The sequence below is a fragment of the Pseudochaenichthys georgianus genome, unplaced genomic scaffold (assembly GCF_902827115.2).
Source record: "Pseudochaenichthys georgianus unplaced genomic scaffold, fPseGeo1.2 scaffold_465_arrow_ctg1, whole genome shotgun sequence".
Lineage (NCBI taxonomy): Eukaryota > Metazoa > Chordata > Actinopteri > Perciformes > Channichthyidae > Pseudochaenichthys > Pseudochaenichthys georgianus.
Window position 1 is genome coordinate 114,482 of NW_027263029.1, and position 27,500 is coordinate 141,981.

Consider the following 27,500-nt stretch of genomic DNA (forward strand, 5'->3'; position numbering starts at 1 on the left):
TTCTGACCCATTCCTTCCTCTTCTACTACTTTAGCTTCATCCCCGAACACATCTCCCTGCTCCCGCCCGGGCCTCTCCAGAAGGTTCTGACCCATTCCTTCCTCTTCTACTACTTTAGCTTCATCCCCGAACACATCTTCCTGCTCCCGCCCGGGCCTCTCCAGAAGGTTCTGACCCGTTCCTTCCTCTTCTACTACTTTAGCTTCATCCCCGAACACGTCTTCCTGCTCCCGCCCGGGCCTCTCCAGAAGGTTCTGACCCGTTCCTTCCTCTTCTCCTACTTTAGCTTCATCCCCGAACACATCTCCCTGCTCCCGCCCGGGCCTCTCCAGAAGGTTCTGACCCATTCCTTCCTCTTCTACTACTTTAGCTTCATCCCCGAACACATCTTCCTGCTCCCGCCCGGGCCTCTCCAGAAGGTTCTGACCCGTTCCTTCCTCTTCTACTACTTTAGCTTCATCCCCGAACACGTCTTCCTGCTCCCGCCCGGGCCTCTCCAGAAGGTTCTGACCCGTTCCTTCCTCTTCTCCTACTTTAGCTTCATCCCCGAACACATCTCCCTGCTCCCGCCCGGGCCTCTCCAGAAGGTTCTGACCCATTCCTTCCTCTTCTACTACTTTAGCTTCATCCCCGAACACATCTTCCTGCTCCCGCCCGGGCCTCTCCAGAAGGTTCTGACCCGTTCCTTCCTCTTCTACTACTTTAGCTTCATCCCCCGAACACATCTCCCTGCTCCCGCCCGGGCCTCTCCAGAAGGTTCTGACCCATTCCTTCCTCTTCTCCTGCTTTAGCTTCATCCCCGAACACATCTCCCTGCTCCCGCCCGGGCCTCTCCAGAAGGTTCTGACCCGTTCCTTCCTCTTCTACTACTTTAGCTTCATCCCCCGAACACATCTTCCTGCTCCCGCCCGGGCCTCTCCAGAAGGTTCTGACCCATTCCTTCCTCTTCTACTACTTTAGCTTCATCCCCGAACACATCTTCCTGCTCCCGCCCGGGCCTCTCCAGAAGGTTCTGACCCATTCCTTCCTCTTCTCCTACTTTAGCTTCATCCCCGAACACATCTCCCTGCTCCCGCCCGGGCCTCTCCAGAAGGTTCTGACCCATTCCTTCCTCTTCTCCTACTTTAGCTTCATCCCCGAACACATCTCCCTGCTCCCGCCCGGGCCTCTCCAGAAGGTTCTGACCCATTCCTTCCTCTTCTCCTGCTTTAGCTTCATCCCCGAACACATCTCCCTGCTCCCGCCCGGGCCTCTCCAGAAGGTTCTGACCCATTCCTTCCTCTTCTCCTACTTTAGCTTCATCCCCGAACACATCTTCCTGCTCCCGCCCGGGCCTCTCCAGAAGGTTCTGACCCATTCCTTCCTCTTCTCCTACTTTAGCTTCATCCCCGAACACATCTTCCTGCTCCCGCCCGGGCCTCTCCAGAAGGTTCTGACCCATTCCTTCCTCTTCTCCTACTTTAGCTTCATCCCCGAACACATCTTCCTGCTCCCGCCCGGGCCTCTCCAGAAGGTTCTGACCCATTCCTTCCTCTTCTCCTACTTTAGCTTCATCCCCGAACACATCTCCCTGCTCCCGCCCGGGCCTCTCCAGAAGGTTCTGACCCATTCCTTCCTCTTCTCCTACTTTAGCTTCATCCCCGAACACATCTCCCTGCTCCCGCCCGGGCCTCTCCAGAAGGTTCTGACCCATTCCTTCCTCTTCTCCTACTTTAGCTTCATCCCCCGAACACATCTCCCTGCTCCCGCCCGGGCCTCTCCAGAAGGTTCTGACCCGTTCAGACACTCCCCGCTGTAATGAAGTCTTACGGGCGAGGGGTGCAGCTGTTCCCCCTTCAGCCTCCAGGTGGCGTGCAGGTCCTCCTCGGAGATCTCCGTCTCAAACCTGGCGGTCTCGGTCTCAGTGACCTCCACGCTGTACAGCGGGCGGACCACCTTAATGTCGCGCTCTGCAGGGGGGGAACAGACGTCAAGCAGGAGGAGAGGAGGAGGAGGAGGGGAGGAGGAGGAGGAGGAGGAGGAGGAGGAGGAGGAGGAGGAGGAGGGGACAAATGATTCTATTGTCTAAAAATGGATATATTAAGATCTATCGTCGGCATGGTGATCTATCATCGTCATGGTGATCTGTCAAAAGCAGATCCACAGTGAGTTGAATAGGATGTTATGAACACTTGCATGTGCCTCTGAGAGACATTCACATTCCATACAGTTATAATATACAGTTATAATGGGGGGGTTGTGAGGACAAACAAAGATGGAGGATGAGGGGGCGGGGCATGGTGGGGGCGTGGCCTCGCTGCACGGTGGTGGGCGGGGCTTGTCCTGCCGGCGTTCAGGGTCTCCGCAGGGTTTACCTTCGATGTTCAGGTCGGCCGTGGTCTTGTCGCTGCCACAGTCGCAGGTGTACGCCCCGATGCTGCTCCTCGCCGCCTTCTTGATCACCAGCGTGCGCCGCTTTCCGTCCGCTTGCATCAGGACGTTCTTGGAGGCAAATATTTCGTTCCCGTCTTTGTACCAGCGGACCTCGTCGGCCGCCTTGCTCAGCTCGCAGGACAACACCACCTCGTCTTTCTCCACGGCGGTGTAGTTCTGCAGCTTCACCGTGAAGTACAGGTCGCCCTCTGCAAGAAGACACGTCAGCAACACACAGTTAAAGCACAGCGGTTTGGGACTGAGCCGGAAAGGTCTGGAGCCATCCGGAGATCTGTGGAAGGCAAGCGAATACTCTCGGCCGAGCATTCTGTTAAACAATCACATGTATCATTAGAGTGTTAAGCAAACGGAGCCTTTTGTTAGATTCGCCCTCAGCGTGGTACTGACCGAGCACGGTGAGCATGGCCTCGGAGGTCTTGCTCATGGCCTCCACTCTGATCATGGAGGTGTCGTCGATGGACACCTCCTTGAAGGCCAGCGTGAAGACCTTCCCGTCCTCCGTCATGTGCACCACCTTGCTGGGGTGCAGCCGCACGTCGTTTTTGTACCAGACCACCGGGATCTTATCGTGAGAGAGCTCCACGCTGAACTCTGCCGTCTCACGCTCCTTCACGGTCACGTCTTTGATCGGCTTGATAAACTCGAGGCGAATACCTGATGACGAAAGGTTACACACAAAGAGTTCAAACGAAAGGCAGCAACACAGACACACACCGTCCGCTCTGACTTCACTCCTAGTCACCTTTGATAATCAACTTCCCAGACGTCCGCTTGTCTTCAGCCTCAAACATGTACTTGGCTTCGTCTTCATATCGGGCAGACTTCACAGTCAGAGTGTGTCTCTTGCCCTCCACCTGGATCTCAAACTTATCGTCGCTCGTCAGCTCCTGAGATCCCTTCAGCCAGCGGAAGCTTTTGGGCTCTCTGGAAATGTCCAGCTCGAACTTGGCCTCGTCCTTTTCGTACGCGTGGACGTCAGCCAGCGGAGTAATGAACGAGACCGGCGGCTCTGCAGATTCAGACAGACACAGATAACATAAACGACGGGCCAGGAGGGAAGCTGTGGATCCACATCGTTAGACAGTCGAACTGAAGCGCCGTGAGACTGGACTGCGTCTCCTGGTAAGAGTGTGAACGGCGGTACGTGAGCGCTCACCCTTCACTTTCAGGTTAGCAGAGCATTTGGCGTTGGCGGCGGTAAACACCAGCTCGCCTGTTTGAGGCACTTTGCAGTTGTACAAGACCAACGTGTGTTTGGCACCGTCCTCCACGATCTCTACATCCTGCAGACGACCGACAGACGTCAGCATGTCAGTACAAGAAAACATGAGGATTGTAAAGTGAGCAGGGCGGAACAGAATGAAGAGAAGGGAACCACATGTGAGATAATTAGTGATGAGACGTACGGCGGATGGACTGAGGACTTCTCCGTTTAGCTTCCATTGCCCATGGACGTCGTCTTCGCTGAGCTCCACTTCGAACCGAGCGGTTTCTCCGTCAAACACCTCGACTCCGTACACCGGCCGCACCACCTTGATGTGGCGCGCTGACGGTGAAGAGAGGGCACAAAGGCGTTTAAGTATTCAGACAGACTTCACATTGAACACAAGACGTAGACGTAGACGCACACCACACAAGAACTCTAGGACCAGAAACAACCAAAGGGCTCCAATGGCTGGGCAACGACACGGCGATGATCAAGCAAGTGAACGGCTGCAAAAGCAGGGACGTCGATGGACCGCCACTGCCCGAAAGGAGCCCTTTGGTTCTTTGTGGACCTGTCGGATCATCGAGGTGCACGTCAGAGGGTTCTTCAGAGGGCGGTTCTGTGAGGAAGACCCTCTGAAGAACTATAACAGCGACCAACAGACACGACAGAGATGGAAGAACACCACAGGAGTTTTCTCCAGCAAGAGTTATACTCAGAGCTGAACAAACCCACGACAGGCTTCCTCTGAGAGCTCTTGGTGTGTGTCCAGCGTGCTCAGAAGTGCACGGGGATGAGCGCAGAGCTGCCAGGAAAGACGATGGAGCTCGAGCTTATGAGGTGAAGGATGAGCTTAAGATGAGCACCATGGAATTACCTTCGATGTGGAGCGTGGCCACCGTCTTGTCCGTCCCGCAGTCACACACGTACTGGCCTTTGTCTTTGTCGGCAACCTTCTTGATGACGAGGGTTCTGCGTTTGCCCTCGGCCTTAATGGCGGCCATCTTAGAGGGTTTGACCTCGGCCTCGTTGTGGTACCACACGACCTCCACGTCTTTGCTGAGCTCGCAGTCTAGGGCCACCTCGTCTTTCTCCACCGCGGTATAGTCCTGCAGCTTAACCGTGAAGTACGCATCGCCCTCTGGAAGGGGGACATGTTTGTGTGACTCTCCAGACAAAAGCACACATGAATAACAAACAAGTACACAGTCCGAGGTAAACAAACAAGATGAGGAACACAAAGACACAACACGTAGAGACAGAACAACGACACACACACACACAACATGTAGAGACCGAACAATGACACACAAACAGGTGGATCTGTGGAAAGACACAAACACGTAGAGACACACACAAACACGTAGAGACCGAACAATGACACACACACAAACACAAAAACGTAGAGACCGAACAATGACACACACACACACACACACACACACACACACATGGACACGTATCTGTGGAGAGAAGAAGACGCACAGGAGGAGGACACACGTGGGTTTACCTATGACCGTCAGGTTGGCCATGGAGGGAATGCCTTTGGCCTCAGCCTTAATTTGACAAGTGTCATCGAGAGTCACTTCCTTCACTTCTAACACGTGTCTCTTCCCGTCCACGTGACTGAGCACGGTTCTGCTCGGGTGGATTTTGACATCGTTTTTGTACCATGTGACGGGGATGTTCTCGTGAGAGAGCTCCAGCTCAAAGCGAGCCGTGGCGCCTTCCTTCACCGTCTGGTCCTTTAGCGGCGAGATGCATTTGAGCCTGATACCTGTGGGTGCACGAGGTGGAGAGAGGAGGCAACCAACTCAGTGAGTGCTGTCTGGATAAGCATAAGGGCGCTGCTCGATAATGGCAGCACTTACCGTCCACCGTGAGTCGAGCTGTGGACATCTTGCCCAGGACAGCGATTGTATACGCGTCCTCGTCATCGAACTCGCAGCAGTTTATAATGAGCATGTGCTTCTTCCCATCGTCGATGATGTCATACTTTTGGTCCGGGGTGATGACATCATCCCCTCTATACCACATGACCTTAGAGACATCCTTCGTGATGGTGCATTCAAACTTTGCCTGTTTCTTTTCAGGCACAGACACATCCTTCAGCGGGACAACAAAGTCCATCTCGATTTCTGGGTTTAAAAAGGTGACACAGAACATCAACAACACAACAAAACAACAACAACGGTTTACACACAGTGGCCAGTCTGCTCGCTAAGGTTCGGCGAAGAACTCTACGTGATGATTCCTCCAAAGGACCGGTCCTCCACCAACTAGGACGACCGTTTACTGGGATACCCATTGTTCTTTCGTCACCAGGTACCTACCTGTCTGGACTCAAGCCTGTGCCTACTCTCTGGTATGTGCTGAAGCATGCCTGGTGGTTTAACGAATACACTGGCCACCGTTCGGAGAGTTAACGAACAACATGTAACCACAGACAGTACGGACATCCTGCAAAGTGGCAGCACAAACACACATTTAGACACATGTCGGATCGGACATATACACAGACATGTTTCCATTGAACTGACAACACATAGAAAACACACAAACACACTGGACATTGTTGGGATTCTCATCCGAATGTCTCCTGGTCTTCCCGGGCTGCAAGTCTCAAAGAAGGGCACACGAATGCATTTCATTCATCAACCCTATGCAATAAAGGTCTAAGGTCCGCTCTCAAGTGCCTTTCAGCTTTATTCTATTGCCCACGGACCTTACGCCTTTATCTGTACACCTACTATCCTAAAACACTGTTCGTCCGGTCCTGGATACCAGGCGCAGGTCTTACCTTTGACGTTGAGCATCGCGCTGGTTATGGCGTTCAGAGCCTGGTACGAGACCTCTCCGGCATGATCCAACTGGCAGTTCTTCAGAGTGAGCTTACGCACCCCGCGCTCCATGTGGATTTCGCACGTCTGGTGAACACATCACAGCGTAAAGTAATGAACACGACCATGCAAACAAAGAAATACCTGCAGTAAGAATCGTGTGACTATTTAACGGAAACAAGTTCATGAAACCGTACCGGGGATCTGGTCAGAAGCTCTCCTTTGAGCTTCCATTCGCCGGGAACATCGTCCTCAGAGATCTCCGTCTCAAACACGGCGTCCTGCTTCTCCACCACCTCAACGCTGGCCAGAGGCTTCAGGATCTCAGCCTCGCGCTCTGAGAGAGATGTTGTGTTAGTATTCAGGAATATGGACCAGACTAAAGAAAAGTCAACGAGGCACTTAGGGATGTCACCAGAATGTCAGCAGTCAATACCGACACCTTTCCAACACAGTGCTTGATACCTGTAACTAATCGTACCTTCGTTGTTCCCATTAGCATGCTGGGTCATAAGTTCCTAATTACATCTCCTTCAGACACCTGGATGTATTTACGTTTCTCACACAAGAATACATCAAACACATCATGATAAGGTTATGATTTACCTTTGCCTAATACTTCAATGTGTCTAAAGAGTTTGTCTGCACCACAATGCAACTCGAAGGAGCTTGGCTCCACAGGCTGCTAACAGCTAACAGCTAACAGCTAACAGCTAACTGCTAACAGCTAACAGCTAACAGCTAACAGCTAACAGCTAACGTTAGCTAACGACCTGTAGCTTAAGATGGACTTTTATTAATCCCTCGTGGGGAAATTGTCTCTCTGCATTTGACCCGTCCTAGTGTTAGGAGCAGTGTGCTGCCATTTTGAGCGGCGCCCGGGGAGCAATGTGGGGAGCGGTGCCTTGCTCAGGGACACCTCGGTAGCACTTGGTCTTTCTGGGACTTGAACTGGTGACCAAGAGATGACACGATCCTGTTAGTCTTGAGTTGAGCTTGGCTACCCACGTGTTACCCGAGAACTGTTTCTGGTGACATCCCTAAACCAATAAGGAAGGGAAGTAAGTGGATAGAAAACCTCCGAGAGTGAGATGGGCGGTGTAAAGGCGTCCTTCCACCTCCATGCAATACTGCGCCACATCCTCAGGCTGACAGTTCTTGATGGTGAGCGTCAGCTCCTTTCCTTCCTTCTTGATCTCAATCCTGTCTGAAGGAGTGACCTCCTCCTCTCCTTTGAGCCACTTCCAGTTGGGGGATTCCTTGAAGAGCTCGCACCTAAACGTAGCGTTGGCTTTCGGTTTCACGTGCTGGTCTCTCAGCGGTTTCGCAATCCAGTCCCGGATGATTTCTGTTGGAGTTAAACAACGGTTTGCATTATAAAGAAAAGACGTGCTCCATTAATATACCAGATATTAAGAGATGTATTCTGAGATAAAGCAGAAGCGCCAAAACAGGCTTAGTCTGAATTAGGTTATCTGACTTTGTGTCGGTTTCAAGATTGTTTGCAATTTGAAATTCGGTTTAGGCGGAGAACTCAAAGCTGCAGATATCTGAATGTAGCTGCAGGACAATCAGTGGTTTGCTTTTATGGTGATTACATTTTGAAATAAGAATGGACAAACCAGATCTCTACCTGTATCCACTACTTATGGAACACCTGGATTGATGGATGCGTCTATATGTTCACTGCTTACCAATGATTTTGACATTCGTTGAGGTCTTGAAATCCTCCTGGCCGGACACCTCACAGCTGATGAGCCCGGTGTCGGCCTCAGTGGAGTTCTGGATGGTCAGAGCGTGCTGCAAGCCGATGACGTTGATCTGAATCTTCCCGGCCTGTTTCTTCAGGACCTCACCGTTCCTCTTCCATATCGCATCCTTCTCTTTGTTCAACTCACAGGTCATGTACAGAGGCTGGCCCTTCATAGCCGAGGTCTCCTCCTCCAGCTCCTTGAGCCATTTCAATGGAAGCTCTGTGGCGAGATAAAAGGCAATGAGTGGCGAAAGCTTGGATCATGATTAGGAGAAAGACATTCAGGACAGAACTACATATAAATACCTTCAACAATGAGCTTGGCTTTGCACGATATCTCCTTGCCGGCATTCTTGGCTATACACGTGTACTCCCCGTTGTCAGACAGCTGGACATCGATGATGTTCAGCTTGCGGTCTTTGCCGTCAGAGGTGAACTTGTGCTTGGGGCTCTCGCGAAGGTTACAGTCGTCTTTCATCCAGGTGGTGATGGCGGTGGAGGGCGAAACCTCGCACTCGAACACCGCAGCCGATCCGATGGACTCGGCTTCCTTCAGCAAGATGTCCTGAAGCTTCTTGATGAACTTCAGAGGGACGGCTTTGAGCTTGAACCCTGCGAACGGTTCGTCTGGTGGCGTGGGACCCTTCCCTCCGGGCTTCAGGCCACGGCCCCTACCTTCTCCGGGGGACGGGGTCTGCTTGGCTGAAATACACATGAACGGTCATTTCACGAAGGACTCTTTGGGATCACTTCCTTACGAGAGATGAAGAACAGAGACTTACCTTTCAGTCCTCTCCCTCGACCTCCACCGGCTGCTTCTCCTGCTGGGGATCCCTCTGTTCATGGAAAACACAAGTGAGTTTCTGCACACGTCACCAGGTGTCTTGGTGAGCATGCAGAGCTGTGAGACGTGTAATGTCCACGCGGATGGATTGGGGAGTATGATGTCATAGTTGAATAATGAAACAATGGAAACGAAAGGCACATGGATGACTTTAACATCGTGACGAGATGGAACAACGAAACAGAAAGGTGGAGATGTTATGGGAACACGTGTTGGACGGATGGAAATGACGGACACACACATGACAGTTTGACAAACAGATTGATATTCAACACGAGAAAAGATGGTGGAGGAATGATTCGGATGGAGGCGTGATGGTGGGAATGGGTAGCGATGACTCAGGGCATGTTTGTCTCGGCCGTCACCCAGCGAGTTAGGGTCGCCCCATCTCACCTCTCCTGGAGAGCCCGGGCACCTCCAAGGCCCCTTCCTCTCCTTCACCCTCCCAGTCGTAACTGTCCCGGCGAACCATCTCCCAGCCCCAGGCCTCATCTTCCTCCTTCTCCACACCTTCCTCTTCGTCCTCCTCTTCATACACCTCCTCCTCAGGCTGGGTGGCTATCTTCCTCATCTGCACGGCTCCAGGAGACACCTCCTTCCCCAGGGGAACCTTTCCTTTCCCGGGCTTCGCTGGTTCTGCAGCCTCCTCGGGGGACGGCTTCTTCGGGACCTTCTTCAGAGTCACAGCTTCCACAGAGACCTTTGGTGAAACTGCTTTAGGAACCCTTTTCAGTTTATCCATACTGGGCCTCCTCTCAACGGGGACTTTCTCTGCGTCTTTGAGCTTCTCCACCTGAGGAGACGGTGTCTTTCTCAGCTCCAGCTTCTTGAGCTGCTCCAAAGGCTTCAGAGCCACCTCTTCTTTCTCCTCTCTTGGCTTCGGTGTGACTCCCTTCTTCAGCTGCAGAGGTTTGGGCTCCTCAGGAACCTTTTCTGGTTTCTTAACAGGAGTCGCTTTCTTCTCAGCTGGAGCTGCCTCCACCACCTTCGCCGGCTTCTTCTCTGGACTTTCTGCCATCTCAGGTTTCATCGGTTTAGCCTCAGGCTCTCGTTCTTTAGCTTTTTCCTCTGGACTGGTGCGACGGCGCTGCAGGTCATCCGCCGGCCTCCTCTCTTTCTCCTCCGCTGCTTTCTTCTCAGGCTCTGCGGCCTCTTTGGACGGCCTGGAGAAAGGCTTCAGCTTGACGCTCTCCACCTCTTGTTCCTGTGTTGGCATCTTCTTAACCTTAGTGGGCGCTTTGACCGCCTCCGGCTCTTTCTCCGGAGTTCTCTTTTTATCTACTGGCTTTGGCACCTTGGCCGCTGGCTCTTTGACCTCTGGAGGAGCTGTCTCAGGTTTCTTGGAAGGCTCTTTAGTTTCCACCTCTCTAGGGACTCTGTCCAGCTTCTGGAAGGGCGCAGAGTCCCTGTCGTGCCTCTCGTTCTTGTCTTTCTCCGGCTCCTCAGACGGTTTAACAGGTTTCTCAAACGGTTTTAATTTGATCACTTCTGGTGCCTCTTCTTCTGAAGGCACTCGTTTCACCTTCTTTAAGGCGGCAGTAGGCGGGGCAGGTTCCTCCTCCTTTGGTGCCTTGGGAGTTCTCTTCAAAGAAATGTCATCTTCTGGTTTCTCGCCTTTTGGAACAGGTTTCTGGCGGGTCCAGGCTTCTGCAGGGGCTTCCTTCTGGTCCTGTTCTTTAGGCTTCATAACTGCAGGCTTCTTCACCACCTCTGCTTTGTCTCCAGGTTTCTTCCCCTCTGCGGGTCTCCTGGTGGCGATGGACATCTCCACCGCCGCCTCTCTGAGCACCAACTCCTCCACGTGAAACACTGTGGTCTTCGTGACCTTCTGAGGTCTCTCCTCTTCCTCAGCCTCTTTCAGTTGAACTGAAGGAATCTTCTTCAGTTTGATTATCTCCTGCTCTTCTTCCACTTCTTTCACGACTCTGGTCGTCTTCCTCAAAGTGGGAATCTCAAACGTCCCCTCCTCGTCAGTCTGAACTTTACCTTTTTTCTGCAGAAGCGGTTCTGAGGTGGCAAAGGTTTGACATTACTTATGAAACGTAACGAACGACACACACACACTTATCACGATATATAAGACTAAATCAAGATGACAGTACAACAGTGACCCAAAAGACAAAGAAGAGGACGACTACAAGAAAAGACAACAGGACACAACAGACAAACATGTGTTGTGTATATGCATTTAGTATTCTTTAAACAAAAAGTTCTTTTGATGTCCCAACGTCTCCAACGGTTGGGTCGTTTCTGAGGTGGTGGCGCTATACGAGTATCATGCTGTGTATTTCTTTAGGCGTTAGTAACTGTGTACTGGCTGTACTGAGGTGAGGTGAGCGGTAACCGGGGCTCCTACCTTTCTTGACTCCTCCCGGTGCTTGGACGGGTCCCTTGGTTTGATCTAATACAGGATTATAGTTCAAACAGTCGTTAGTTAGAACATTTCATAAATAGCAGTTTCACTGATTTAAAAGTGGAAGACCTTACCAACCGCACTCAAAGAAAAGATAGCTGATGGGATTTGTGGTAAAGATGTGACTGAGAATGCGGAGTGGTCTAGTGTCACGTGATTTAGTGGAATGACATGGGGAATAAGTAAAGAGATGACATGGAGAGTCCAAGGACAGCTGGCATGCTTCAGTTCGATGTGTGGTGAATGAACAAACAGGACACACAACAGGAAGAGACACACATCCCAATGAGAAGGCCGTACCGACCAAGATTAGCGGTGGAAACACACACGTGGGGGGGTCAGTCAACAATCCAGTGATGACAATGGAAGTGAAAAAGATGGAGAGGACTGGACATCTCAAACAAAGAGGATGGTTCAAGGTCCGTTCCTCCTATACCTCTACCTGTTTCAGGAGGTATCGTCTCTACCGCGGTGGGTTTTTCTTCTTCTGCACCCTTCCTGGTTGGTTCTTTAGCCTTCGCAGCAGCCTTTGGCTTGGCCACTTAATAAAAGAGGGGGTTGTAAAGTAAACAAGACGCACACGGTCTTAGTACAAAGTCTTTACAAGTTATTATCTGTATACCTGGCTTTGTTTCTTCCTGGGGAGTTATCTTCTTCTCTAACTTCGTGCTCTTGTCTGTGACTTCAGGCTTTTTGGCAGCTTCTTGAACTTTTACAGCCGCCTGCGCTTTGCTCTCTTCAAGTACAAAGTAAAAAGGGAATTCAACAGAAAGCTCTCCACAAACACAAATACATGTTGGATCTAAGAGCTTGAAACCATAAAAAGGCAAAGTTCATTTTTCTATGAAGAACATTTTGTTTCCATTGTCCTTTCGATACAGATTCAAAGATCATGTTCGCTCAAGAGTGACATTCTTTCACGAATGCCTCACAGACAGAGACACAGAGACATACACACCATTACAACATTTAGAAGAGAGGTCGGTACCTGCTTGAGGAGCAGCTGGCTTTACCAGTGCTTCTGTGACTTGTGGCGGAGACTCCATTCCCTTCACAGGAACTTTGAAATGAAATGATACAGAAAGTCAGTACGACTGATGGGCGAGCACGGAACCAGCGTGCAAAGACAAACAACACAACGAGAACAAACACGGTCCAGGACAAGGTCGCAAAGTTCTCACCTCATTTGTGTAATAAAATATCTCAGGTCAAAATAAACATGAAGGACACGACAAACATCATTAGACAAAGCGATGAAGAGAAACCCAACGTGGACGCGTGGTGATATCAGGTGATCAGAAACCAAGAGTCTGTCTGAGGCGACAGGAGGACGGTCCTTCACAATGAGCAGGGGTACAGTTTGTGACGACACACAATGGGTGGTGTGACATGGATGTCTTCTTGAAATGGTCGAAAGACGAAAGAGGTATGAATCTAATAGATCCTTAAGGAGGAGGTGCACAAGGGGGTGTGGTGCTCAGGTAAAACACGTGCTCGGTGACACATAACATATCTCCCTCTATACCTCTGGAAGACTCTTGAAGGGTGACTCGTTCCTTTCCTTCTGGTGTCAAAGTCAACACTTCCTGAGGAGGGAGGTGCCGGACGTCTGCTTTGAGACAAGACTGCTCCACCTCTGACTTCCTGTTGACACTTTCTCCGAATTCTGTCGTCTTTTCCTGAACCGTCTTTGGCTTGGTTGTATCTGTTACTGAGGGCTCTCCGATCACGCCAATATCAGCGCTTGACTCTGCCGTTGCTCGTTGGTATTTCCCAGAAATCTCTTGGGTTTTATGCTTTTCCAGAATCGTGTTTGTGGGTTTAAGTAACTGATCTCCTTTTATTTGTACTTGTCTAATCTCAAGCTTTTCTTTTTCAGGAAGTTCTTTGAGGATCGTGTTTGTTCCTACCATGACTTCTGTCTTTATGTCTCTGGGTTCAGCCAGCTGTCTTTCTAAAGGCGCTTCCTCTAAATGTGAGGACACTGGAAGTTGTTGTTTGGCAGCTTGGTCTTCAAAAGTGACACATTTTGGTCTTTCTTCTATATATTTAAAGTCTTGTTCGGCTGACATTCTTCTCACGTCCTTGAGCATTTCTCTTTTGGTATATTCGTCTGCAATAAGTGATTCTTTAGACGGTGTTACTGTGGCTTTCCTTTCAATCTGTTTGCGCTTTATTTCTGTTCCTTCAGGCGGACTTACTGTAGCTCTCTTATCTTTAACCAGGACGACCTTTGGCTGAATTCCTTCTCTTGTATCAGATGTATTCAAAGCCTTTTTAAAAGATTCAGTTTCAGTAGTTTCTCCGGTTCTTGCATATCTGTCTAAAGTGTCTCGCAGTAATCCTTTAGTGGTGGTTGTTTGTATCGGAGTAACTTTAGTAGTTTTGTCAATAGGTGTTCCAACCTTGGACGTTCTTTCTTGCGCTCTAAACTCTTCAGTTTGACCTAACGTCGGGCCTGTTGTGTGTTCGTCTTTCTTTAAAGGAACTTCCACTGACTGTGTTTCACTTGATGTCATGTCTTTAACAAGATCGTCAGGGGTAATAAACCTCTGTGGAGTATCGAATTTAAACTCGTGTTGTTTCATAATCAATGGTTTTTCATAAGCAACATCCATGACAGGAGTCCTTGAAGCTTTCCTTTCTACTTGGTCCTGCTTTGTTTCTACACGTGGAGCCACCCTGAGGAAGAGGTCTTTAGCGGTGTCTGTTCTGCACTGAATGCTTTTCATTGTCGACCGCTCTTGGTCTCCTTTCAATGTTTGAGTCTCTTGTTGAGCAACAGCTGACGCGTCTGCCGGTTGTTGAGTGTGTTTCTGTTCTGTGAGCATTGTATTATCTGTGTCTGTAATCTTTTGTTTCTCAGCCTGCACCCTTCCCTTGGTGGACTCGAGAGAAGCCTCACTGGACTCATAAACGTCCTCTCTACTGGACCCAACCTCTCTAACACGCGTGTCAGGTGCAACACGTCTTTGCAGGGTGTCTGATCTCACGTCTCCATCTTTAACTACCTGGTGTTGTTCAGCTGCGACCTCCATCACAGGAGACACTGACATTATTCTCTCAGCTTGTTGTGTTTCTGTTTCCTCCAGTGGAGTAAAACTACCGTATTCATCTTTAACTGTAACTGACTCAGACTGCACCTCTCCAGAGGACCGTGTGTCCAGCTTCAGTGCTTTCTCTCTCAGGGACTTTGATTTCTTTGACCTAATGCTTTCCGTCTCTGCGTCGGTTATGTCTGTCTGCTTCTGACTGTCTCTGATCTCTTCAGCTGGAAGACCTGCAGTGATTTGATCCTTGACTGCACGTTGTTCTGGAGCTTCTTGCTCCACCAAAGAGCGTTGATATGCTTCTTCTGGTCTGGATACAGGTAAAGCTTTTCTTTCAATGTTCTGTTTCTCAGGTAAGTCCTCTTTAATGGGAGAAACCTTTTCTGTCTGATATTGAACTACGTCTACTTTTGAAAAGACTGGATGCACCGTAATATCTTTGGAAGACTCCTTTGACTTTGTAGGAACCTCGTCTGACTTGTAAACATCCCCTTGTGTTGACCTAATGTCTTTAAAGAGCTCATCAGGCGTGATATGTCTTTGGAGAGTGTCTGATCTAACGTCTCCTTCTGTCACGATCAGACATCTCTCAGATGCAATCTCCATCACCGGAGCCAATGAAAACCTGTTCTCCACTTGTCCTTGATTGGCTTCTGGGACGAATGGAGCAACACTTCCATATGCGTCCTTAACGTGAACTATGCTGGACTGGACCTCTTGTGCTTTAGAGGGTGTGTCTTGCAGAGCTCGAACAGAACCACGGATCTCCGTTTGTTTATGCCTTTCTGGTTTTATCTTTACAGTTTCATCTGGAATCGTTTGGACTAATATCCTGTCCTGAGAAATGTTATCTAACTTTGTCTTTTGTTCTTCGATCTCAGGTTTAACTTCTACTTTAGTTTCAGTTGCATTGTGGTCAAGAGGAACGCTTTTCTCTGTTCTGTCTTTCTTTGAATACCCTACAGTCTGACCTTCCTCCACAGTCTTTGCTGACTCATCTCGTCTCTTGGTCTGCGACATGTCTTTCTTTGAATACCCTACAGTCTGAACTTCCTCCACAGTCTTTGCTGACTCATCTCGTCTCTTGGTCTGCGACATGTCTTTCTTTGAATACCCTACAGTCTGGACTTCCTCCACAGTCTTTGCTGACTCATCTCGTCTCTTGGTCTGCGTCATGTCTTTCTCAGTTGTCTCCGAGGGTATGCTGTCAATGTGTTCCAGTCTTGTTAGGGTCTTCTCCTCAATGGGAGTCACCATGGGTGTCTTCATTTCAATTGGGACTACATTGGACCTGATTTCTACCTTAATGTCTTCAGGTGAGCTCATGTGTGGAGGAATAACAGTTTTAGTGTCTTGTGGTCTGGCCATTGCCTCCTCTATCACAGGTACCTCTGAAGTCCTTCTGAGGACGTGTTCTTGTTTGATGTGTGTAGTTTCAAAAGGTGTAACTCTACTATATTCACGTGAAACAGCAACGGTCCTGGCCCCTTCGACTGTAGTCTCTTTGGATTTGGCTGACAGTGTATCTGTTTGAGCTTTATCTTTCTCACGATGTTCTGATGTTTCTTCAGGTCCAGTTCGGACTGTTTTATCTTTCATCTGGACGCCTTTCAATGTTTTAGTCTCTTGTTGAGTAACCGCTGACGCGTCTGCCGGCTGTTGAGTGTGTTTCTGTTCTGTGAGCATTGTATTATCTGTGTCTGTAATCTTTTGTTTCTCAGCCTGCACCCTTCCCTTGGTGGACTCGAGAGAAGCCTCACTGGATTCATAAACGTCCTCTCTACTGGACCCAACGTCTCTAACAAGATCGTCAGGGGTAATAAACCTCTGTGGAGTATCGAATTTAAACTCGTGTTGTTTCATAATCAATGGTTTTTCATAAGCAACATCCATGACAGGAGTCCTTGAAGCTTTCCTTTCTACTTGGTCCTGCTTTGTTTCTACACGTGGAGCCACCCTGAGGAAGAGGTCTTTAACGGTGTCTGTTCTGCACTGAATGCTTTTCATTGTCGACCGCTCTTGGTCTCCTTTCAATGTTTGAGTCTCTTGTTGAGTAACCGCTGACGCGTCTGCCGGCTGTTGAGTGTGTTTCTGTTCTGTGAGCATTGTATTATCTGTGTCTGTAATCTTTTGTTTCTCAGCCTGCACCCTTCCCTTGGTGGACTCGAGAGAAGCCTCACTGGACTCATAAACGTCCTCTCTACTGGACCCAACCTCTCTAACACGCGTGTCAGGTGCAACACGTCTTTGCAGGGTGTCTGATCTCACGTCTCCATCTTTAACTACCTGGTGTTGTTCAGCTGCGACCTCCATCACAGGAGACACTGACATTATTCTCTCAGCTTGTTGTGTTTCTGTTTCCTCCAGTGGAGTAAAACTACCGTATTCATCTTTAACTGTAACTGACTCAGACTGCACCTCTCCAGAGGACCGTGTGTCCAGCTTCAGTGCTTTCTCTCTCAGGGACTTTGATTTCTTTGACCTAATGCTTTCCGTCTCTGCGTCGGTTATGTCTGTCTGCTTCTGACTGTCTCTGATCTCTTCAGCTGGAAGACCTGCAGTGATTTGATCCTTGACTGCACGTTGTTCTGGAGCTTCTTGCTCCACCAAAGAGCGTTGATATGCTTCTTCTGGTCTGGATACAGGTAAAGCTTTTCTTTCAATGTTCTGTTTCTCAGGTAAGTCCTCTTTAATGGGAGAAACCTTTTCTGTCTGATATTGAACTACATCTACTTTTGAAAAGACTGGATGCACCGTAATATCTTTGGAAGACTCCTTTGACTTTGTAGGAACCTCGTCTGACTTGTAAACATCCCCTTGTGTTGACCTAATGTCTTTAAAGAGCTCATCAGGCGTGATATGTCTTTGGAGAGTGTCTGATCTAACGTCTCCTTCTGTCACGATCAGACATCTCTCAGATGCAATCTCCATCACCGGAGCCAATGAAAACCTGTTCTCCACTTGTCCTTGATTGGCTTCTGGGACGAATGGAGCAACACTTCCATATGCGTCCTTAACGTGAACTATGCTGGACTGGACCTCTTGTGCTTTAGAGGGTGTGTCTTGCAGAGCTCGAACAGAACCACGGATCTCCGTTTGTTTATGCCTTTCTGGTTTTATCTTTACAGTTTCACCTGGAATCGTTTGGACTAATATCCTGTCCTGAGAAATGTTATCTAACTTTGTCTTTTGTTCTTCGATCTCAGGTTTAACTTCTACTTTAGCTTCAGTTGCATTGTGGTCAACACTTTTCTCTACTCTGTCTTTCTTTGAATATCCTACAGGTCCAGTTTGGACTTTTTTATCTTTAATCTGGACGCCACATTCCTCATCTGAGACTTCAATCTTAATATGTGTTTCCAGTTGTTTTGGGGCTCCATCTTCAGCGGGTGTTACTTTTACAATTTTCTCTTTAACTCTTATGGATTTCAATGGGATTTGTTCATCTGCAGCCTCTCTAGGTCTGGCTACCTTCTGTCCTCCCTCGTTTAAGGGTATTGATGTTCCAGAAGGCGTTTCGTCAAAGAAATCAAAGTCCTCTTCCACTGTTGCTAATTCAGTTTCTCTGGTTTCCGGAGCGACTGCAAGTTCTCTAGAAGTTTCCCCAACTAAATGTGTACCTGAAGCCCTGCTGCCAGCTTGTTCCTGTGCTGTTTTAAGTTTAAATGGTTTCACTTTAAAGGTGTTATCTCTAACTGTGCTGTGCTTTACTTGGTTTCGTTCAACGATAATCTTTTGAAGTTTCTGTCGTGGTTCTGGTTGAGATACTGATCCACTGCCTGTTCGTTCCTCATCAGATGTTGCTCGCTTTGTGACAAAGTCTTTAGTTCCTGCATGTTTTTCAGGACTACCGTGTTTAGTGACAGTCAGACTCTGAGTGTTATCTTCAGCAGTCATGGGTTCTGGTGGGATTTGTTCATCTGCAGCCTCTCTAGGTCTGGCTACCTTCTGTCCTCTCTCGTTTAAGGGTATTGATGTTCCAGAAGGCATTTCGTCAAAGAAATTAACGTCCTCTTCCACTGTTGCTAATTCAGTTTCTCTGGTTTCAGGAGCGACTGCAAAGTTCTCTAGAAGCTTCCCCAACTAAATGTGTACCTGAAGCCCTGCTGCCAGCTTGTTCCTGTGCTGTTTTAAGTTTAAATGGTTTAACTTTAAAGGTGTTATCTCTAACTGTGCTGTGCTTTACCTCGTCTCGTTCAACGATAATCTTTTGAGGTTTCTGTCGTGGTTCTGGTTGAGATACTGATCCACTGCCTGTTCGTTCCTCATCAGATGTTGCTCGCTTTGTGACAAAGTCTTTAGTTCCTGCATGTTTTTCAGGACTACCGTGTTTAGTGACAGTCAGACTCTGAGTGTTATCTTCAGCAGTCATGGGTTCTGGTGGGATTTGTTCATCTGCAGCCTCTCTAGGTCTGGCTACCTTCTGTCCTCTCTCGTTTAAGGGTATTGATGTTCCAGAAGGCGTTTCTTCAAAGAAATCAAAGTCCTCTTCCACTGTTGCTAATTCAGTTTCTCTGGTTTCTGCAGCGACTGCAAGTTCTCTAGAAGCTTCCCCAACTAAATGTGTACCTGAAGCCCTGCTGTCAGCTTGTTCCTGTGCTGTTTTAAGTTTAAATGGTTTAACTTTAAAGGTGTTATCTCTAACTGTGCTGTGCTTTACTTGGTTTCGTTCAACGATAATCTTTTGAGGTTTCTGTCGTGGTTTTCGTTGAGATACTGATCCACTGCCTGTTCGTTCCTCATCAGATGTTGCTCGCTTTGTGACAAAGTCTTTAGTTCCTGCATGTTTTTCAGGACTACCGTGTTTAGTGACAGTCAGTGTCTGAGTTTTATCTTCAGCAGTCATGGACTCTGGTGGGATTTGTTCATCTGCAGCCTCTCTAGGTCTGGCTACCTTCTGTCCTCTCTCGTTTAAGGGTATTGATGTTCCAGAAGGCGTTTCGTCAAAGAAATCAATGTCCTCTTCCACTGTTGCTAATTCAGTTTCTCTGGTTTCCGGAGCGACTGCAAGTTCTCTAGAAGTTTCCCCAACTAAATGTGTACCTGAAGCCCTGCTGCCAGCTTGTTCCTGTGCTGTTTTAAGTTTAAACGGTTTAACTTTAAAGGCGTTATCTCTAACTGTGCTGTGCTTTACCGCGTCTCGTTCAACGATAATCTTTTGAGGTTTCTGTCGTGGTTTTCGTTGAGATACTGATCCACTGCCTGTTCGTTCCTCATCAGATGTTGCTCGCTTTGTGACAAAGTCTTTAGTTCCTGCATGTTTTTCAGGACTACCGTGTTTAGTGACAGTCAGACTCTGAGTTTTATCTTCAGCAGTCATGGGTTCTGGTGGGATTTGTTCATCTGCAGCCTCTCTAGGTCTGGCTACCTTCTGTCCTCTCTCGTTTAAGGGTATTGATGTTCCAGAAGGCGTTTCGTCAAAGAAATCAATGTCCTCTTCCACTGTTGCTAATTCAGTTTCTCTGGCTTCTGCAGCGACTGCAAGTTCTCTAGAAGTTTCCCCAACTAAATGTGTACCTGAAGCCCTGCTGTCAGCTTGTTCCTGTGCTGTTTTAAGTTTAAATGGTTTAACTTTAAAGGCGTTATCTCTAACTGTGCTGTGCTTTACCTCGTCTCGTTCAACGATAATCTTTTGAGGTTTCTGTTCGCTATCTGTCGTTTCAATATCACTAGTTGTGTCCATCACAGGCGCGTCTACACCTTTCCCTCCACCTCGTTCCTTTCTCGCTGGTCTCTTCCGTTTGATAAGAGCATCTGAGGCAGTTGTATCTGGAGCGTTGTCAGTTGTATGTAATGTCTGGCGTGTGCTTTGAGCTAACTCAGTAATCTCTTTACGTGGTGCCGTTTCTACAGGTTGCATATCTGTCACTTGGGTTTGTTGGAGTCTTGGTTGTGCGCCTTTAGAAGATCTGTCGTTACCTTTGTTACCGCCTGATTGTAATGACTCGTCATGTTCGACTAACTTCGGTGTTTTGCCGGTTTCTTTAGAGGATCCTTCTGTCGAATCTGAAACTGATGTTTGCTTTGTGGGTTTTTCCTGTCCAATCTCAGCGGTTCCACTAGTTTTCATAGAAGTGTCTGCATCTACTGACGACGTGGGATCCTTTGTTTTCGCAGTTTTCTCAGTTACTGTTGATTCAACATCTTTGTCTCTAAGGGATTTGACTTTGTTTTTAGAAACACCAGCTGGCTCGTCGGCGTCATATTGTTCATCAGATTTACATAACACTCGTTTTTTGTTTAACCCTTCAGTTGGAAGTAATTTAGTATACTTGCCGTTAGCTTTTACTTTAGCTTTCGGAGGTTTCTCCATTGGTGCTGGTTTGATCCCTGCGGAGACATCTAACCGTATGTCCTCTTCGTCTACAGTGTCTCGCTTACCTTCGATTGGGGCTTCTGTATCAGCTAATTGGATCATTGGAGTGATTGAGGAGGTTGTTTCAACGAGTTCTTGCTCGCTAACGTCCTGTACTTTAATAGGAGGGACTTCACTTTTAGTTCGGACTCTTTTCTTTGACTGTTCATCCTCAGCTTGACCTTCGATCGGCTTCTGCTGTCTCTGTGTGTGAGGAAAGGCCTCAGGAGTAAATGTGTCTGTAACTTTATCAGTTTGCTTTTCTCTGGTTTGAACATCTTCAGATCTAAGTGACATTTCTTCAGTTTGACACGTTTCTAACAACATCTGTTCTTTTCCTTTTTCAGATTTGGATGCGATTGGTTTCAAATGGATTTCTTTATCTGTAGTATCTTCCGTTGTGGCTCGCATTGGTTCTTTTTTCTTTTTAGGCGCCTTTCTCTCAATGGATTCCTGTTTTGTCTGTGATTTTGTTTTCTTTGTTTTCTCAACAACAGGAGAAGTTATGTCTTCCCTTGTTTTATCCTTTTCAGTTTTAGTTGGAGGGTCTCCAGTTGTTACCAACTCACACCCTATTTGACCAGCTATGTCTTTACTACCAGTGCCTTCTTCTTCTTCTTCAGTGGTACCTTGTTCGGAGATCAAATGCCCTGCCGGCTTACCGGAGACCTGTTTTTCAGTTTGCTCTTGTCTTGGTTTCGTCTTTTCTTTCCAACTAACTTGGAGTTCTTTAACTACAGCTTCCTCGTCTTCAACCGCTGCCTGCCGTCTCACTTTCTGCACTACATGAGTCCTGCTCTTTGACAATATCTCAGGTCTTTTAGTTTCAGTTTCTTTCTCTTGAGGTTTGACTTCTATTTCAGGAGGAACTGAACGTCTCATCTCAGCTGTTCCTTCAACCGGACTGCCTTTGGCTGGTTTACCTTTACGTAGAGCTTCTTTATTTCCTTTAGCATCTTTTTTAATGTCTTTTATTGCTTTTAGAGAATCAGCTTTTTGGACACAAGACTCCTCCTGAACTTTCCTCTCAGATTCACTTCCTGTCATGCTGAGCTTGTCTTTAGTTTTTGGGATGCCTCTTTGAGCTCGTCTCTTTGAGCCATCAGTAACAGATATTTCACCTCTTATTTCAGACACTTCTTCCATCGCACTTAAAACCTCTCCATCCTGCAAAGATGTAGGACCCTCGCCTTCTTCATGCTTGCCATATACTTGTGCTTCAACCTCTTCCCTTGATATGGAATCAGCCTGACGTCCGGCTCTTTCCGCAGCCTTTAACAGACCGCTGGTTGCCGCTTGAGGACGGAAGATGTTAAGAGTTTTGAAGAGAAAGCACCATGAAGCGGTGCCAAGAGATTAGGGGAAGAAATAACAACAAAGACAAACATTTGGAGTTAAAGGAGACAAACAGAGGTAATAAGAAAAGGAGCTGACAGGAAAATGTGCCGTTGATGTTGTACCTCTTTTTCCTTCTTCTCGAGACGGAGCAGCGGGAGGAAGGGTCGTGGGAATCGCCTCGGCCTCGAATTCTGGTTCTTTAAAGAATAATAGTTTTGTGTTTAACGCACGATATGAGCATGAAAGGAAGAAGGAAAGGGATACAAAGAACCCTTTAAACAAGGCAAAAGGACAGCTGACGATGGGGTTCGATCTGATGGCGGTCAAAAGAAGAGCCAACCTGAACAAAGATAAGAACACGTGAGTATTATCATGATGTTAGATGGTCTGGCTGTACCTCTGGGAGATGTTGGCTTTGAAGGTTTTGTCTGAAGCCTTCCCTCGAACAAAAGGCTTTGTTCCTCTGTTCTCCTGTGATCTGTTTCCGTTCGTGCAGAAACAACTGCAGTCTCCTTGTGGACCACTGTTGGCGTCTCAGGTTTGATATCTGTCACGGACACTTTGGGTTTGACCTCGGGCGTCTCAACTCTGTCCTTCTTTTGACTAAGTGTCCCCTCAGATGTTTGCTGCTTCTCTTGTTTCTTTACCAAGACTCGTCCTGGGGCACTTGTCTCATCTTTTTTCAAAATGACTGCTGGTTTAATTCCCGTCACGACCTTTTTACTTGTTTCCTCGTCTACCACCTTTACCCGAGAGAAACTCACGGTGGTTGGTTTCTCTTCGACTGTGACTTCCCTCTTTTGAATTGTAATCTCTGTAATGTCCTCACTTCTACTGTAATGTTCTTTGGGAATATCTGATATTATCTCGCGTCGTGACTCAGTCGAATGCTTTCCTTCAAGCGCTTCAGTCTGCTTTCTAGTGGCTGTGCTGATAATAACCGGTTTATCTCTTTCTCTGACGGTAGTCTTGACTTCCTGTTGCCGCCGTTTGCTTTCTGTCTCAATGCTCACCTCTCTGCCCGTTTGGACTCTAGTTGCCTGAATAGAGACGTCCCTTCTTTCTTGTCTGACTGCCTCGCTGTCTGCTACAGACAAGATGGACTGCATAATGAACTCTTCTTCAGTGGTTTCTATTCGAGGTCTACCCTCCCTATCCTGGTCAGATCTCTGGACTACAGCAACGGTGTCTTGTGTTTGTGGCACTCTGGACGCCCGGGTGTCTTTCCTCCCCGCAGAGTCCGTAACAGATATCTCGCCTCGCAGTTCAGACTTTTCCGTACGGAAGAGGTCCGATGTCGGCTCTACGGTCTCGCCAAGATGGGCCTCTTTGCCTTTGGCGTGTTCTTGGTGTTCCCACGCTTCCTCCTCGACGTGATAAACTTCCTGAGTCTCCCGAGCTGCTCTCCTGCGCTCAATCTTAACGAGACTCTCAGTTTCTGGGAGTTTTAAGAGTTGTAGAAGAAGAAAAGGCGTCATGCGGCGGCGCCAAGAGGTGAGAACAGAACACAAGGATTAGGAACACAGAGATTAATCACATGGTCAACGCTTCGGTGACATGTGTTATCACCGAGAGTTAAAGTGGTTAAAGTACTCCATCGGGCTTCAGATGGTCGGTACCTGTTTCTGCACGAGAGACTTTTCTCTCTTGTTCGATCTTCACAATCCTCTTGGTTTCTTTTAAAGATAATCCAGTGAGAAGAAGACCATTTTAAAAGAAGAGAATTAAGACGTTTAACAAACAACAGGAAATAAACAACGTACATTTAAAAACACGAAACACAGCAAGACATTAGAAATCAAAGGTTTGTAAAGAAGTGGCAGCAGCTCAGCTTGTATTTAAATACTCCTTACATCTGCTATACACTCAAAACAAAGTAAACGGCTCATAGTTTGTATATATGTATTCAGTATAGGCAACTGAAGCGTATTCGAAGGTGAAATGAGATCAGTTATAATCTCTTACATGTGATCAAAACACTTTTCTTGGTTTGCATTGCTGGATTTCTCTTGGACAACAGGAACCCTGCTGTACTCTACTGGTCCACACAGGAACCCTGCTGTACTCTCTGGTCCACACAGGAACCCTGCTGTACTCTACTGGTCCACACAGGAACCCTGCTGTACTCTGCTGGTCCACACAGGAACCCTGCTGTACTCTACTGGTCCACACAGGAACCCTGCTGTACTCTACTGGTCCACACAGGAACCCTGCTGTACTCTACTGGTCCACACAGGAACCCTGCTGTACTCTGCTGGTCCACACAGGAACCCTGCTGTACTCTGCTGGTCCACACAGGAACCCTGCTGTACTCTGCTGGTCCACACAGGAACCCTGCTGTACTCTACTGGTCCACACAGGAACCCTGCTGTACTCTACTGGTCGACACAGGAACCCTGCTGTACTCTGCTGGTCCACACAGGAACCCTGCTGTACTCTACTGGTCCACACAGGAACCCTGCTGTACTCTACTGGTCGACACAGGAACCCTGCTGTACTCTACTGGTCCACACAGGAACCCTGCTGTACTCTACTGGTCGACACAGGAACCCTGCTGTACTCTACTGGTCCACACAGGAACCCTGCTGTACTCTACTGGTCCACACAGGAACCCTGCTGTACTCTACTGGTCCACACAGGAACCCTGCTGTACTCTACTGGTCCACACAGGAACCCTGCTGTACTCTACTGGTCCACACAGGAACCCTGCTGTACTCTACTGGTCCACACAGGAACCCTGCTGTACTCTACTGGTCCACACAGGAACCCTGCTGTACTCTACTGGTCCACACAGGAACCCTGCTGTACTCTGCTGGTCCACACAGAACCCTGCTGTACTCTACTGGTCCACACAGGAACCCTGCTGTACTCTACTGGTCCACACAGGAACCCTGCTGGACTCTGCTGGTCCACACAGGAACCCTGCTGTACTCTGCTGGTCCACACAGGAACCCTGCTGTACTCTACTGGTCCACACAGGAACCCTGCTGTACTCTACTGGTCCACACAGGAACCCTGCTGTACTCTACTGGTCCACACAGGAACCCTGCTGTACTCTGCTGGTCCACACAGGAACCCTGCTGTACTCTACTGGTCCACACAGGAACCCTGCTGTACTCTACTGGTCCACACAGGAACCCTGCTGTACTCTACTGGTCCACACAGGAACCCTGCTGTACTCTACTGGTCCACACAGGAACCCTGCTGTACTCTACTGGTCCACACAGGAACCCTGCTGTACTCTACTGGTCCACACAGGAACCCTGCTGTACTCTACTGGTCCACACAGGAACCCTGCTGTACTCTACTGGTCCACACAGGAACCCTGCTGTACTCTGCTGGTCCACACAGGAACCCTGCTGTACTCTACTGGTCCACACAGGAACCCTGCTGTACTCTACTGGTCCACACAGGAACCCTGCTGGACTCTGCTGGTCCACACAGGAACCCTGCTGTACTCTGCTGGTCCACACAGGAACCCTGCTGTACTCTACTGGTCCACACAGGAACCCTGCTGTACTCTACTGGTCCACACAGGAACCCTGCTGTACTCTACTGGTCCACACAGGAACCCTGCTGTACTCTGCTGGTCCACACAGGGCACTAAGACTGTACATTATATTGAATATCATGAATTCCATATCATCAAACTGAAACCTGAGTTTGATCCTGCCACTAGGTGGCGCCAAAGTAGCCAATGCACATACAATACGTTTTGAAGTAGAGTCAGCATTTTAGCAAATGAAACGTTTGAATCGTGCTCAAAGAAAGCCTCTGTCAATGAAAGTGGTTTCATCTCTGACGTTAGCTTTGAGTGTACAGATGCCTATGGGGAGTGAGCTGCTGCCGACGGCTCTCATGCATGAGAACACGTGTGTAATGAAAGAGGCGAGGTCTGCCTCGGCTGTACCTTTAGTTTCAGACCCCTGCTCAGGTGTTCTGTCTACAGAGAGCCTCTCCGGTCCTGTCTGAGACGCCGGTTCAGGTTTAGCGTCCTCAGGAGGCCGCTCTTCTTCAGACACTTTCTGAGAAACCTTCACAGACTTGGTCTCAGGAGGAGCCTTCTCCACGGGTCGTTTCTCTGGAACCTTCTTTGGTATTTCATCTACTTTTCTCTGGGGGGCCAGCACCTTCTCTGGGACCCTCTCAGGGGTCTTTCCCTTCCCCTCAGCCTTCCCTGGCGATTCAGGCATCCCACCTGGACGCCTCTCAGGTTCAAGCACCTTCTCTGGGACCCTCTCTGGGACCCTCTCAGGGGTCTTTCCCTTCCCCTCAGCCTTCCCTGGCGGTTCAGGCATTCCACCTGGACGCCTCTCAGGTTCAAGCACCTTCTCTGGGACCCTCTCTGGGACCCTCTCAGGGGTCTTTCCCTTCCCCTCAGCCTTCCCTGGCGGTTCAGGCATTCCACCTGGACGCCTCTCAGGTTCAAGCACCTTCTCTGGGACCCTCTCAGGGGTCTTCCCCTTCCCCTTCCCTGGCGGTTCAGGCATCCCCCCTGGACGCCTCTCAGGTTCAAGCCCCTTCTGAGGGGCTGCCTCAGACGGCTCTCCAGGCACCACTTTGGGTTTGGGCATCACAGCTTTAAGAGGGTTAGACACAAACACATGCAGACATGACTAGACTGGACCGGCGCACAGACAGAGGTCATGGTCCACACTTCACTCAAAGACCCTTTGTTTGGTCCATCGTCTCAAAGTGCCATCGCTTGGTTTCCATCATATCCTGTTAGACCTGAGCAGCGTAACTCCAGACCCAAAGCACCCAGAACAGGGTCTGGGCCCAGACCCTGTTCTGGGCTCGGAACAGGGTCTGGGCCCAGAACAGGGTCTGGACCCAGAACAGAGTCTGGGCTTGGGACAGGGTCTGGGCCCAGAACAGGGTCTGGACCCAGAACAGGGTCTGGACCCAGAACAGAGTCTGGGCTCGGGACAGGGTCTGGGCCCAGAACAGGGTCTGGACCCAGAACAGGGTCTGGGCTCGGAACAGGGTCTGGGCTCGGGACAGGGTCTGGACCCAGAACAGGGTCTGGGCTCGGGACAGGGTCTGGGCCCAGAACAGGGTCTGGGCCCAGAACAGGGTCTGGACCCAGAACAGGGTCTGGGCCCAGAACAGGGTCTGGGCTCGGGACATTAAGGTACCTTTGTCTGTCTGCGTGGGCTCTTCTCTGGGAGCAGCTCCTGGTGGCGCGGCTGCTCTTGGAGCCACGGGTCTGTGTCGCTCCACAGGAACTTGAAAGAGTATAATCACAAGCATTAAAAGCCTTTACA

At 48.9% G+C, this 27,500-nt stretch overlaps 1 protein-coding gene across 1 annotated transcript in view; it reads right to left on the reverse strand.

Moving 5' to 3' along the window:
• Positions 1–27,500, reverse strand: part of LOC117442744 (titin-like) — a gene marked incomplete at its 5' end in the record, with an annotated part of 210,055 nt that overhangs the window by 98,453 nt on the left and 84,102 nt on the right. Inside the window, 26 exon segments of the mRNA XM_071202478.1 lie at positions 1,810–1,949; positions 2,355–2,621; positions 2,821–3,087; positions 3,176–3,442; positions 3,590–3,716; positions 3,840–3,979; positions 4,518–4,781; positions 5,151–5,417; positions 5,512–5,778; positions 6,441–6,567; positions 6,678–6,817; positions 7,559–7,828; positions 8,175–8,453; positions 8,540–8,935; positions 9,016–9,069; positions 9,471–11,084; positions 11,434–11,478; positions 11,933–12,031; positions 12,113–12,226; positions 12,479–12,550; positions 13,016–13,286; positions 14,139–17,587; positions 22,017–22,190; positions 22,631–23,671; positions 26,144–26,812; positions 26,979–27,461. Of these exon segments, the coding sequence (XP_071058579.1) occupies positions 1,810–1,949; positions 2,355–2,621; positions 2,821–3,087; positions 3,176–3,442; positions 3,590–3,716; positions 3,840–3,979; positions 4,518–4,781; positions 5,151–5,417; positions 5,512–5,778; positions 6,441–6,567; positions 6,678–6,817; positions 7,559–7,828; positions 8,175–8,453; positions 8,540–8,935; positions 9,016–9,069; positions 9,471–11,084; positions 11,434–11,478; positions 11,933–12,031; positions 12,113–12,226; positions 12,479–12,550; positions 13,016–13,286; positions 14,139–17,587; positions 22,017–22,190; positions 22,631–23,671; positions 26,144–26,812; positions 26,979–27,461 (11,303 nt within the window).